This window comes from Nicotiana tomentosiformis, chromosome 6 (assembly GCF_000390325.3).
Source record: "Nicotiana tomentosiformis chromosome 6, ASM39032v3, whole genome shotgun sequence".
In the NCBI taxonomy this organism is placed as follows: Eukaryota; Viridiplantae; Streptophyta; class Magnoliopsida; order Solanales; family Solanaceae; genus Nicotiana; species Nicotiana tomentosiformis.
Window position 1 is genome coordinate 2,540,505 of NC_090817.1, and position 14,698 is coordinate 2,555,202.

General features: G+C 35.2%; 2 protein-coding genes across 4 annotated transcripts; one reads left to right on the forward strand and one right to left on the reverse strand.

Annotated features, from left to right (window-relative positions):
* Window positions 1-326: 326 nt before the first annotated feature.
* Window positions 327-5,818, forward strand: LOC104107507 (leucine aminopeptidase 2, chloroplastic). The gene is made up of 10 exons (XM_009616335.4): window positions 327-629; window positions 1,623-2,037; window positions 2,123-2,317; window positions 2,405-2,630; window positions 2,779-2,905; window positions 3,009-3,104; window positions 3,496-3,573; window positions 4,047-4,107; window positions 4,357-4,544; window positions 5,417-5,818. The coding sequence occupies exons 1-10, from the start codon at window positions 408-410 to the stop codon at window positions 5,546-5,548; spliced, it is 1,740 nt and encodes a 579-aa protein (XP_009614630.1). The 5' UTR covers window positions 327-407; the 3' UTR covers window positions 5,549-5,818.
* A 635-nt stretch (window positions 5,819-6,453) lies between these two features.
* Window positions 6,454-12,599, reverse strand: LOC104107506 (probable cyclic nucleotide-gated ion channel 5). Of its 3 annotated transcripts, none has more exons than XM_009616330.4 (7): window positions 12,455-12,599; window positions 9,935-10,519; window positions 9,558-9,770; window positions 8,452-8,759; window positions 7,827-7,938; window positions 7,433-7,669; window positions 6,454-7,316 (listed from the first exon to the last, which is right to left on the reverse strand). In XM_009616330.4, the coding sequence occupies exons 2-7, from the start codon at window positions 10,448-10,450 to the stop codon at window positions 6,621-6,623; spliced, it is 2,082 nt and encodes a 693-aa protein (XP_009614625.1). In that variant the 5' UTR covers window positions 10,451-10,519; window positions 12,455-12,599; the 3' UTR covers window positions 6,454-6,620. The 3 variants fall into 3 exon arrangements, with proteins under 3 accessions (XP_009614625.1, XP_070033145.1, XP_070033146.1); XM_070177044.1 differs by lacking the exon at window positions 12,455-12,599 and adding an exon at window positions 11,001-11,093; XM_070177045.1 differs by lacking the exon at window positions 12,455-12,599 and adding an exon at window positions 11,006-11,087.
* Window positions 12,600-14,698: the final 2,099 nt, after the last annotated feature.

Here is a 14,698-nt window from a genome sequence, read left to right on the forward strand (position 1 = left end):
ACAAGATAAGTCTCTTATCTAATCTTGTAAGAGGGAATTTACCCCATAGGTGATTTAAATTAATAATTATTGTTAATTGCAGGGACTACGTATGCATTCGTACGTAGCTACTAATTATACTATGTACGGATAGTTTAGGACTCAAATCATGAATTACTTGCGATAATAACATCTTTTATTATAACGTTAGTTTAGAGCAAAAAAGAACAAATATGTGTGAATATAAAATTCAAGAATTAAAAATATTACCAAAATTGTTAAACCCCAAAAAAGATGTCAGTGCATACACCGTATCATCATCCAAACACCACCCACCCCACCAATGACAACCCCCCTTTTCTTCTCTAACTCAAAGTCACTGATTTTTTAGGTCTTTTGTTATATATACACACAAAATTCCTTTTACAATGGCCGCACTGAGAGTTTTTTCAGTAGCTTCTACTTCAACTTCTTCTTCTTCTTTGCATTGTTACCCTTCAGTTTTCACTAAATTCCAATCTAGTCCCATCTGGTCTATTTCTTTTTCAGTTACACCCTTGTTGTGTTCAAGAAGAGCAAAAAGGATGGCTCATTCTATTGCTCGTGCCACTCTTGGTTTAACTCATCCTAATCAAATTGAGGCTCCTAAGGTTTGTAATTTTTCTTTTTTGTTCATAAAGATTTGTTTTTTGTTGTTTTTTAGTCCTTGTATTAAATTGTGGCATAGTAGTTGCTGTTAATTATCGTTTTATTTTTATTTTGTTGGTTTGGATTACGATTTGTGATACTAGTTATTCTTATGTTCATCTTTGTGAATTCAGTGCAAAGAACTGATCTTTATTGTCTAACAAATACAAAAACTGAGCAAAAAGATTTGGATTAGGATCTGTGATACCCTTTAGTTTTGTTTTTATCTTTGTGAATTTAGTGCAAAGAACTGATTTTTAATTCTTTTTTTTTGGTGGGTTTGAATTAGAATCTGTGATAGTCTGTAGTCTTGTGTTTATCTTTGTGAATTCAGTGAAAACTACTGATTTTTTTAAGTTTTTGTTGTCATTTTTGGTGAGGTTGGATTTTGAAGTGTGGTATTATTTATTATCATGTTTATATCTGTGAAGTAAGTGCAAAGAACTGATTTTTATTTATACTTTTTTTTCTTGTTTTTGTGGATTTGGATTCTGATGTGTGATACCCTTTGTTCTCATATTTATCTTTGTGAATTCAATTCCATATTTAGAGTACCTAATGATATGTTTTTATGTGAAATTTGGTGTAATTTCTGTATCTCATGAACAAAAAAAAAGCTGGTGATCTCCCAATTGTTATAAATTTTGCCTTATATTCTATTTGAACTAACCTTTTGGAGTATAATATGCCTGAAAAGAGCGGAATGGATATAAAGGATTCAGATAGCTTGCAGCAGCTAATTTGGGATCGAGAAGTAGTTGATTAATTGATTCTTTTTTGGGGGCTATAGTCCTAACATTTTAAAATCTGCGTAGATATTTTTTAAATGCTCCATTCTTAGCAAGTGGCCAGTCTTTGATTCCTGTGATCTCTATTTTGTGATTCTTGTTGTTTATATGTATGGCAGTTCTATAATTTCCGGACTAAATCCTTTCTCTGTTTTCGGGACATGAAAGATTTCATTTGCTGCTAAAGAGATTGATTTGGTGGAATGGAAAGGAGACATACTTGCAGTAGGTGCCACGGAGAAGGACTTGGCCAGAGACGAGAATTCAAAGTTCCAGAATCCAATATTGCAAAAGCTAGACTCGAAATTGGGCGGTTTATTATCTGAAGCTTCATCAGAGGAGGATTTTAGTGGAAAGTCTGGACAATCCACAGTTCTTAGACTTCCTGGTCTTGGCTCGAAAAGGATCGCTTTAGTTGGGCTTGGCTCATCTGTATCATCAACTGCTGCTTATCGCAGTTTAGGGGAGGCTGTTGCTGCAGCTGCCAAGTCTGCTCAGGCTAGTAATATTGCGGTTGCACTTGCTTCTACTGATGGGCTATCTGCAGAATCAAAGCTTAGCTCTGCCTCTGCTATAGTAACTGGTAAGTATATATTTTCTTGATCTTCGCTTAAATAATTGAACCATATTGAGAAACTAAACTTGGTGGATTTTGTTGAATGTTATAGGAGCTGCACTTGGGATATTTGAAGATAATAGGTTTAAGTCTGAGTCAAAAAAACCAACCTTGAAATCTTTGGACATTCTTGGACTGGGAACTGGACCTGAGATAGAGAAGAAACTCAAGTATGCAGAAGATGTCTGCGCAGGTGTTATATTCTGCAGAGAGCTCGTCAATGCACCTGCCAATGTACTTACGCCTGGTTAGTGATCTTCAATATATTTGCTTGTTTTCCCTTTTCTTAGCATGACTCTTACCTAGCTATTGACAAGCGGTCTTTATGCTGCAGCGGTACTTGCTGAAGAGGCGAAAAAGATTGCCTCCACTTATAGCGATGTCCTTTCTGCAAACATCTTGGATGTTGAGCAGTGCAAAGAATTGAAAATGGGATCCTATTTAGCTGTTGGTGAAGCTTCTGCAAATCCTCCTCATTTCATCCATTTATGTTATAAGCCTACTGGTGGGGAAATCAAAAAGAAATTAGCCTTGGTTGGAAAGGGATTGACTTTTGACAGGTAATTCTATCTTCTCTAAAATGAGATGACCACATGTTGGAAGAATAAAAAAATGGATTTCTGAACTGGCTGAAGTGATATCACACTTTTATTGTTGCTGCCCTTTTTTTGTGTATGATTTATTGAACAATCTTTTTCATGTTCCCAGTGGTGGCTACAACATCAAGACTGGACCCGGTTGTTTGATTGAGCTTATGAAGTTTGACATGGGAGGGTCTGCAGCTGTTTTAGGTGCGGCAAAAGCTCTTGGTCAAATAAAGCCTGCTGGAGTAGAGGTAAGTCCTTTGTCTTCATTCAAGGGAAAATGTCCTGATTTATTTACTCGAGTTGCATGTATTCAATTAATCTCTTTTCTCTAAACTAATTACCATGTGACAGGTGCATTTCATTGTTGCTGCTTGTGAGAATATGATCAGTGGAACAGGCATGAGGCCTGGAGACGTTGTCACAGCTTCAAATGGGAAGACAATTGAGGTATGGTCATTTTTGCCTTTAGGAGTTAATCCTATTGGATCTCCTTTACTCCCCTTACCCAACAAGCTCCTTTTGAAGATTGTCCTTTAGTTTTCTTATTGAATCCATTTTACTTTTATGGTATTCATGATTCGGTTGGGATGTGCCGAAGCACCTTAATTTAAGTTTTGTAGCTCTTGTAAAGCTCAAGTTGTTTCATTCTTTTATTTTGTCAAAAGATTTTCATTTTTTCTGTATAATTAGGATGTTTTTAACTTTACTATTCGTACATTGTTGACTTGTTAGTTTAGGACCAGGATGATGCAAGTCTGATTATTGTTTTCTGTTTTGCTAATTTTACCTTATTTGACTGTTTTTGGGTTTTCTGTTTGTGCTTTGATCTTTATTGTAGGTTAACAATACTGATGCTGAGGGTCGGCTCACACTTGCTGATGCGTTGGTATATGCCTGTAACCAAGGTGTAGAAAAGGTAGAAATGAAACATTGCTATTATGCTTCTGTCTCTGTTGGAATCACTTTGCGCTGTTAACCATTTAATATGTTTCTTTTGCTGTTCCATACTTCACACCCCGAAAGGGAAACCTTGTAACTTTCATTGGTCAATGTTCTTGTATCTATCAATATAATCAGTTAGTTGGATGCTTGAATAGACATGGACATGAAGTCATAGATATTATTAATGTTAGAGAGACATGATGCTAATTGGAAACAAGATAATGTTTTTAACATAGTTTTATTTTCGAAATAACCAAAAACTTCCAAAATTTAATGTCAAAAACTATTTCAAAATGGTTTTTCAGATATCCAACTTTAACAAAAAATGTAATCAGATCCTTTGCTTTGATCTTCTTAACTTCACTCTTGCTAAGAAAGCTTGTACAATAGTCAGAAGTTTATTCAGGACATTGGCATGTGTTAACGACATGGTTGATCTTTATTCAGATAGTTGATCTGGCAACATTAACGGGTGCTTGTATTGTTGCTCTTGGACCTTCAATTGCTGGTATGTTTGCTTGTGCATCTTCTTGTGTTTGGCAAAAACTTTATGCATATGTTTTGGTCAGTTTACCATTTGATCTTCTAGTTTATACATGAATCACATTTTCAGCCGTTACTTTGATTGCGAAAAAAAAAATTATGACACTGAATGCACATGTTGAAGAAAGAAAGAGTAGCGAATCTTTTGACTGATGTTTTAACTCCGAGTTTTGTCTACCGGAATTTTATTGGATATCTTGTATACAAAATGCAGGTGTTTTTACCCCTAGCGATGACCTAGCAAAGGAGGTCGCTGCAGCTTCTGAGTTAAGCGGTGAAAAGCTATGGAGAATGCCTTTGGAGGAGAGTTACTGGGACACTATGACATCAGGAGTGGCTGATATGGTGAACACTGGAGGTCGTCAAGGTGGCGCAATAGTTGCTGCTCTCTTCCTGAAGCAGGTAGTCATCTTATCACTCTAAAAGTTTCTCCACTTTCGTTGACATGTAATTCAGTCGGAGCCACCTTTTAGCTGCATTGATTAAGGAATTTACAATGTCATCCATTGAGAATATCTGGCTTGCGGCCTTCTATGAGTAGATGCACTTTGGCCCCCTCCTATATTGCATCCTTGCACATGCCCTTATCAACAAGATAGCATCCTTGCACATGTATGTGGATTTTGTACCCAACAAAGTTCAGCAGCTTCCCAATGATGATAATCTCGTGGGTAGAATTGAAGTATAATATACTTGGACCCAAAGACCCATAACAAAAGGGCAGCCCGGTGCACTAAACTCCCGCTATGCGCGGAGTCTGAGGAACGGTCGGACCACAAGAGTCTATTATTCGCACCCTTACCCTGCATTTCTGCAAGAGGCTGTTTTCACGGCTAGAAACCATGACCTTTTTGGTCACATGGCAACAACTTTACCGGTTACGCCAAGGCTCCCCTTCCAAAGACCCATAAGCATTTCATATTTCATGAGGATAAAAGTGACCTAGAAAGGTTCTTAGCTTTTGTTGCTAATGGTGCAAGCTTAAGTTTAGCAGAGCCCAAAGTTTCTTCTAACCTCATAATTAAAAGAAAACCTACAAGGACTGGAACTTAAAGACATTATAAAATGGCTAAAGGACCTTCGTTTTCACGCCTACAGATTTTGGATTTCCAAAAACTTGTGGCAAATTTCTGTGTAAGAGCTTTTCATCTGTTCTTACAGAGATCTTTAAGGAAGACTCATGCTGTTCCTACTACATTGCAATTTGCTGCCGGTAAAAGAAGATAAATTGTTGAGACAAGAAACATGACATTTGGTTTTCTTTTTTTTTTCAGTTTGTTGACGAGAAGGTTCAATGGATGCATATCGACTTAGCTGGTCCTGTCTGGAACGACAAAAAGAAGAATGCAACGGGTTTTGGTGTTTCAACCCTAGTGGAATGGGTGCTGAAGAACTCTACAAACTAGAGCGAGTCAGGTTTCCGCCATATAACGGCCAACAGATGAGATAGTTATATTTTCAAGGGACTTTTGATGTTTTGAGAATAAGTGCATCAAGTTTTTATGAATAAATTTGGGGTGAGGGTGTTGGAAAAGGAAAAGGCAATAGTATGTGCATTGATCTTCATAGGTAGATTGGCGGATACTTTAGCTGCTTTCTTGTTTCCTTGATTTATAAAATATCTAAATTGGCACTTTGTTTTATCGAATGAAATTTATAATTTTTCATTTTATCAAGGGTAGACTATCTACATCACACCCTTTGAGGTGAAGCCCTTCTCCGGACCCTGTGTAAACGTGGAGTGCCTTGTGCACCGGGCTGCCCTAAATGAATGATCAGTAATATTTTGACAGGATTCAAACCCATTCGCTACTCATCGGGTTGAGCGCATCTTTCATACTAAATAGGGCGAGCTGTTTGATGGCAACTTCTTTCGTTTGTTAGAGCGACTAATAGCTAAAGCCTCACTTTAATTATGTTGTTTGACATCAGACTTCTTTCGTTTGTTAGAGTGACTAACGGCTAAAGCCTCACTTTAATTATGTTGCAACAATCCATAAACCCGAACCTTTTGTCAAATATGGGTTGAATGTTTTAACCTTATAAAAGATATTCAATTGCTAGGCTAAAACCAATTTTTAGCAAGGTGAATAGGCAAGGTTAGACAAAATTTCTTATTTTATTGTTGAATAAATACACACAACTTACATATAATACTCGAATTCTCCATTTGTTTCTATGTTAAATGCACTAACAAGGTAAGTTTTATTTTTACACTATCAATGTAATCTAAATATGTTATATGCCTTATTTTTCAGATTACTGATACCACTAATTATAGGCTACCTGAAGTTAGCTTTTATGCGACATGTTAGTGTAAAAAATTATTTACACAATCAGTGTATATAAGTTAAACTATTACATAAGTATGTATCAATAACACTAAACATGAATTATAAATCAAGCCCTTGCAAAGCTCAAAAGATGAACAAGTCAGGCAAAAGCATTATGCGCAGTTACAACTTACAGCAACAAAATTCACTCAGTATCTTCACTGAAATCAGGCTCTGGAGGTTTTTGCAGCTTCATTAGTTCCCTAGCAGTCTTAAGATTTCGATTCCTGTGAACCCCTCGGAGAGCATTAGCTGCAAATCTTGATGCCAAGAATGTTGCACGAATACTATAAGGCGATCCACCCAGAGTGCTACTGGCCCCGGCCAAAGCTTCTGCTTCTTCGTCTTCTTTTCTTTGAAGTTCCATAAGTTTCCTTTTCGTGAAACGCCTCCACGCTGCTTGGATAAAGCAAGCAGCCCAAGTCCTCCAATGTTGTGAGTAGAACCGGAACGTGTGCTGAACCTGTCTACTGTGAAGCTTTCTGAACTGACTGGCGACGAATTTCAATTCGTCTGCTATAAGAGCAAAAGCCTCTACTTCTGTTAGAGCTTTCACTGTACGAGTAGAAGATGGGAGGTTAGAACCTGATTTTGGGTCTAGAGCCCAAGTTAGAAGTTCCTCTCCACAAAAGTCGGATTCTTTCAATAAACTTCGGTTGAAGAAACCGCTTCGCCCACCATCAGTTGTCACACTCTCAAGGCGACCACGTATGACAAAGAGCATTTCGTCTACTGGATCTCCTTCTCGAACAAGGTAAGTATTCTCGATGTACAAACAGGGTTTTAGACGCTCACAAATTGCATCGAGCAATCTCTCCTCCATATTTGCAAATAGAGGAACCTGAAAATCAACAAAGAGATATTAGTAATACAAAACCAAAGCCATGACCGCTATGACGAGTTGATTAAAGGTGGGAGAAAGAAATATAACAGAAGCAGAATATATAATTTAGTTACCCTCTTCACTAGAGCCAGACAAAGATGACGCTTAATATCCCTCCTGAGATCCTTGGGCAAATTCTGAACTATATTCTCTTCATCCACTCCGCGTGTTTCTTGCCATTTGTACTGATCATAGCCCCTAACCCGTTCTCGGAGATCTTGTGGAAGCAATCGGTGATGCATCCACTGTTCTGAGTCGCGCCTTTTAACTCTCATCTCCTCAAGTCGAATAGTAAGTGACTGAAGGTATGTCTGTGACAGCAAAATACCGAACTCTTAAGTTACAATGCCATTATCAGAAACACTTCAAAGAAATTAACAATCATAAAAGAAACATCTTGTTGAACAGATTTGAAGCGTTATGTAATTTTATGTGATGAGAAAAATCTCTATATAAGATGGTAATTACCTGCATGTTACCAATCAACAGTGCAAAGAGAATGAGCCCGAGTATTGCAAGTGCAATAGAGAAAAGAGACTCCCCGGGAAATGTGCTAGTTTGAAGTCCCTGTCCAAGGGTACTGCACAAGTAAAACATGAAAAAAAGAATGTCATTACTAACAAATGTACTACAGAATTAAAGGTAAAATAATGTAAATGTTCAAATAAATAGTTTCGCGAAATCCAGCCTAATCACTTTCTTTCTTTTTTTCCTTTTCAGTCCTCTGTGTAGGAACTACGAATAAAAGAAAATCCTAGCAATACTATTAGTCAAACCAATTAGTAAATAGACAATATGAACCAGAAAAGGCCGTCTACTCTGACGTAAGAATAATCATTATAATACAATGATAGCACCTGATTAGCAAGAAATACCCTGCTCTTGTCGTATTGAATCAGAAAAAGCATATCACACTGGAACAATTGATTTAGGTACTTGTCTTATATATCCGCTATAACTCCCGTAGAACCCTATAGTCTTGTTACCTTATCACCGGAAAAAAAGAACCTATAGTCTTGTTCGCGTTGAATTACAGGGAGACTCACCAAAAGGAGAAAAGAAGAATGTTAGTTGAGTATAAACGTAAAGTCACCTTAAATTCTGGAGTCCCCACCACAAACAGTAGCAATATTTAGTCACGAACTTCATCGAGAAAACTATGCCAGATGACAAAGCCTGCTTAAAAATTCCAAAGTCAAATGGTTGATTGTCGTCACTATCTACAGGGCATGCTTCATTTAAAACCGAATCACTGATAATGCTCCAAGCATTATATCCTTTCATTCCTTGATTGCCACAGTACAAGAAATCAGTGTTGCATGTTCCATTATGTTTACAAGCTTCTTGCCAGCATGTATCATAGCGTTCCACAGAAAGCAAATACCAAAAGGAACCAACTATCTGAAAAGAACCAAAGAGAAGGGAAGTAAGAAAGCTTCCTTTTTACGGAAAAAGAAGAACATTGTTATATGGACGACAACCAAATTAATTCCAACAATTGACAAGTATGTGCTCATTTAGCTCATAAATCTAAAGAATTCATTAAGACTAGGCAGTAAAGAGTCCGATATTTTAACTCAAAAACGTACTATGCAGATGTTGTAAAGACAAAAAAGGGCAACCCAGTGCATAAAGCATCCAGCGTTCACGTAGGGTCCGGAGAAGGGACACACCCCAAGGGGTGTGATGTAGACAACCTACCCTAATGCAAGCATTAGTAACTGCTTCCACGGCTCAAACCCGTACCTATAGGTCACACGAAGACAACTTTACCGTTGCTCCAAGGCTCCCCTTCGTGGTGTTGTAAAGACGAACCATCCAAAATTCCAACTTATGGAAAGACGGCCTAAAAAGCAGATGCTATGCAGAACAAGTAAAATATCTATTCATATTAGAATGAAAGAGAACTCTATACCAGCAATTGAACCAGAAACACATAACAAGCTGCGTTTCGTTTGCTTTACAGATGCGGTTTTAGGCTTTTAGCTACTTCAAAGATAAGTAAGATGCTATTTGCACAGATTGCATTTTCACAAAGATTTTCCCTCATAAGGAGCTCCATAATGACAGGAAAACTTACACAAACATGAAAGAAGTAAAATTTTAATAACAACAACATAATCAGTAGGTTATACTACACAGAACCAAAGGTAGAAACGGTTGATAGCAAACGTTTCGACAACTTAACAAGTAGCTTACGTGACTAGCAAGCATGTACAACAGCAAATAGGATGCAGCGCCAGCCCATGCAGTTTCAGCAAAGACACCGGTAGTTCTTTTCAACTCTGAAGTTAAGGGTATAACTCGACCAAATCTGGGGATATACTGAAGCAAAATGATATAGAGCAAAGCTTGTTTGGTAGCGAGTACATCAGAACCTGCTGATCTCTGCAGGAATCTCCCAACTACAATCTGCATAGATCCACAAGAGGAAAAGGAAAGTGAACAAGAAGGAAAAAACCATTTACAACTACATATAGGTCAGTGACCATAAGAGCCATGGTAGAAGACTAGTAATCGAAATAAAGTTGCTATTTGAGGAGACACCAAAGAAATATAAAGCATTTTGTTAAAACCTGAGGCAAGGGAAGCACAGAGAGAAGATCGATAATGAAATAGAACCGCAAGTATCTTTTAGCAATTTGTCCAGAATCTATCACAAGTTCACCCCGTCCAAAAACGCGAGATGATGGCGCAATATAAGCTGTACGAAACTGAAGTGCCATGTGAATAAGATAGAAAGCATCAACAACGGTACGTAGTGTAGTGGCTATGACAGCTAGCTTTCGATCAATCTGAAGGCAATTCGCCGTGTTATTAAAAACTGGAAGGTAGAAGAACAGTGGATCCACAGATACCGCCAGAATGCATGATACAACAAAGAGCTTATTCCACAAGAGAAGGAATTTATCTTGAGGATCAAAAATCTTATTCTCTGAAACTTTCAGATCTTCAGGAAATACTGCCTTAGAGACACCAAAACCGAGTGATCGACCAATAGACTTGAGTCCTTCCGATCCTTTTCTCATTCCTCTCTTAAAAGACCTTGACGGGCTATTAGTTGCATGGCCAGAATGTCTAAAAGCTTCCATGTTGAAGCCACATATATTTGTTGCAATTGATGCTAACCGTGAGGATACATTGGAATCAAGTCATCCGCCCTATATGAAAATTTGATGAAGCAAGATTAGCTGCCAAATGACGATAGAGATACTCCAGGGAAAATCATCAATGACTAAAGAAAATGGCCATAACTAAATTGACTAAATTCTAAATAGTAACATCTTATGTGTTATCTTTAACTAATAGAAAAATGTCTAATACAACATCAAGATTGTTGAAAATAACCTTCAAAGGAAATGAGGACAAGATGTAACCTACGAAAAACCAGAAAACATTGATTTACCACAGATTTCTCAACAGCTATTTAAGCAACAGATTGTAGTTAGATCTCAGCTCCAACTGCCATTTCATATCAAATAAATCAGGAACTTATGGAATCCAGTTTCATCCATTTACCCTTGATTTCACATTAAGCAAAAACAATGTCTAACGTATAAGAACATACAACCCCCAAATATGTGTGGAAAGAAGTGGACAGAAACAAAAGATTGATAATCTCAACAAAGGATGTTCTAGTACCTCACAAACTTCTCTCGCTGCCCACCCAGATATTGGGACTTGGAACCACAATCAAACATTTTGTACAGTCAAACACATATGTAGTAACTGCAACAAAGCAAAAAATTCCAGCAGGTTCGAAAGTCGAGTGTGTAATTTTCTTCAATTTTTGGGAAGACCCTTGCCGTTTAACATCTTTCTTTACTTGCAAAAAGCCATCAAGGAGATAAATACATGCGAGCAGCTTTATTTTCCAAAATGGGAACCATGAAAAAGAACATCATATTGAGCCACTTCAACAACAATCTCAATGTTCTTTTCTAACATGGAAGAAAAAGTAAGAAAATCAAACTCAAACAAAGTTTAGAAAAGTGAAGAAGGTAAACTGGAATAAGACTCCATTTAACTAGTCAACAAGAAAGAAACAAAAAGACACATAAATTTAACCAAAAAAGATTGAATTTTTATGAAGAATTAACCCAAATAGCCGCTCACCCGATCTCTTAAACTAAAAATAGCCAACGGATGTATACTATATGTATAATTCGTATATAACATATGTATAACTGTGTATAATTAATGTATAATCTATGTATACCGGCTAGAAAAAGTAAACATTGAATCTGGCCGGCTATTTGTGGAACAATCCCTTTTTTTATTGACAACATCAGCTGTAAATTTTGCATATAAATTCACACAAGCAATTCAGACAACAAAAACAGATGATAACATAACCAGCAAACTAATCAAGACTCCATTTAACGAATCAAATGAAGCAAAAAAAAGAGAAAAGAAACATAAACCAAATTATATTGCTAATTAAATGAATAATATCTGCTAGTGAAACAAACTCCATAAATTTAACCAATAAAGATTGGATTTCTATGGACAATTTCAGCTGTAAATTTGTATATAAATTGACACGAGCAATTAAGACAAAAAAAAAAGAGATGATAACCAGCAAACTAATCAAGACTCATTTTACCAATCAAAAAACAACAAAAAAAGAGGAAAAAAAAGACAGAAAACTACATAATATTTCTAATTTAATGATTAATATCAGCAAGTGAAGATATATAGAAGGTACAAACCCCAAAAGTTTAACCAATAAAGATTGACTTTTTATTGACCATTTCAGCTGTAAATTTGTATATAAATTCAGACAACAAAAACCAGATGATAACATAACCAGCAAACTAATCAAGAGTCCATTTAACTAGTCAACAAGAAAGAAAGAAAATAACCCATAAATTTAACCAATAAAGATTGAATTTTTATTAACCACTTCAGCTGTAAATTTGTATATAAGTTCACATAACCAACAAACTAATCAAGACTCCATTTTTAAAGTTAGAAAAAAAAAAAAAAAAAAGACAAGAAAAGAACAGAAAACTATATTATATTGCTAATTTTAATGAATAATCTCTACAAGTGAAGATATAGGGAAAAAAAGTAGATCAGAGAAAGGGACTTACAGTTAAAGTCTTTTGAGGTTTAATTGATGAACTAAGGTGTAAAAGAGATAGAGAAGAAGGGAAGAAGAAAAGGGGGGCTAGGTAGGGGGGAGGGGTTGTAATAAAAAGCAGAGATAAAGTCAAAAAATTTCTGAAAATGTACAGTATCTAAGGGATGCACTAAATATAGAAGTCAAAAGTGAGGAACAGAGCAGCAGAAGTTCTAATAAAATAGACACAAGTTGGGAAAATTTGTAGCTTCCCAACAAAAAAAGACCTCCTCTTTCCCTATTGGCCAATTTTCTCATTTAGTTTTTTTCTTTAATTTCCATAATAATATGCAATTCTTTCTTTTTTTTTAGAAGAGAAATGTTAAGGCACTTGTTATTCTGAAAATGGAAAAGGAAGGAAAATTTTAGAACTAAAATAGTATTTGCAATTTTAGTGTTAAAGGGGTTGAAAATAGTAGTATATGTTTTAACAATTACAAGTGTCTACCGGATGAAACTCCGAGAGTTCAGTGACGGAGCAAGAATTTTTATTAAAAGAGATCAAAATATAAAAAAGTAAAACTATGAAAAAGCCAAGAATAGTCAATATATAGTTATATATATGTACAAACGAATTTTCTATCTAGCTAAACATCGTAATTTTATGACGAAAGAATGTCAATTGACCCCCTTGAATATATGTGGCTCCGTCACCGCAAGAAATAGGGGTTCGGGATGTCAAAATAAGAGAAGTAAAAGTATCTATTAGTCTATTCTGTCAAAAAAATAAGTATAATGATTTAATTAATCATTTAATTGGGGTTGATCTTATAAAATTTCGATAACTAATTTATCCAACTGAATTCTGATGACACATATATTTTTTTTGTTTCAATTTGCATCCTATAATTTGGTTTTAATGATTAAAAGTTAAAGTATCATAATCTATAATTCATTCTCTTTTTTTGGGTCATAATCTATAATTCATTATTTCTCACATTTGAGGCTTCCCTTCGAATTGTTTTGTAATAACGTGTCGGTGAGCAGATAGTCACATAGGTTACTCGCAATGATATTTGACTACTCAATTCGCCCCAATTTATGTAGCATTATTTAATTCGACTTTTGAAATTTATGGCCTAAAACAAACTATGAATATTTGTGTGATTATAAATTATTTTATTAAAAATAAAATCAAAATTTTACTATTAAATTGTTTCTAGATGAGGAAGTATAACATCTCTTTGAGACAGATTAAAAAGAAAAATATAATATATAAATTGAGACGGAGAGAAGATTAGTTATTGCAAATTAGGAGTTATAAATAGTGTAAAAAATGAGAGGATTAATTGTTGATACAAGTGGACTTAAGACAGCAAATGCAGTTGTGAAAATAATAAATTAAGAGCAAAAGTTTTGGAATATATAATTGAATGGTTATTTTCTTGTTGAAGAGCAAATATGAATAGGTTTGGTGATGTCCAAACTGGCTTATCTGTTTTTCATTGAGTTCTTGTGACTCTTTAACTTGAAAAGACCTAAGTTAAATAGATTTTTCACTTGATAAGAATTTAACTTATATACCCTCGTAATTTAATTGATTTTACAGTTTTAGTGCATTAATTTAAGTTAAACTCAAAAGATAATGTCTCTAATGCTAAACAATACTAGTAGTATTTATCTTATTAGATTATATCTTATTTTTATTATTCACTAGATTAGAAACTCATCTTGACGGGAACGACTTCAATCATATTTTTATCACTATTCGTTATATGATTTTATCTTTATCTTCATCTCTTAGTTAGAGATAAAGTTTTTCTTGTTCTAGGATTTTATCTATATTTTTTACTAGAAAAATTTACTACGTATAATTATCTTACAAGTAACTTAATTATGTAAATATATTTCCATTATTAGAGCAAAAAAAAACTTAAAATTCTTGGAAGAAAAAATAAAACAACAACCCAGTAAAATCTCACTAATGGGGTTTGGGAAGGTAGTGTTAGTGTGTACACAGACCTTACTCCTACCCCAAATGAGTAGAGATATTGTTTCCGAAAGACCCTCGGCTCATAAAAATAAAAACAAAAACAAAGAAAAAACAAGATTGCACAAAAAGCTAATATCTCCAATAAGCCAAACATAACCAAAAATTACAAAAGTACTGCTGATAAACAACTACAAACATGATGCAAAACATAATTGTTTTACTAGATTACCAGTTAATGCATATCATATATATATATATATATATATATATATATATATATAT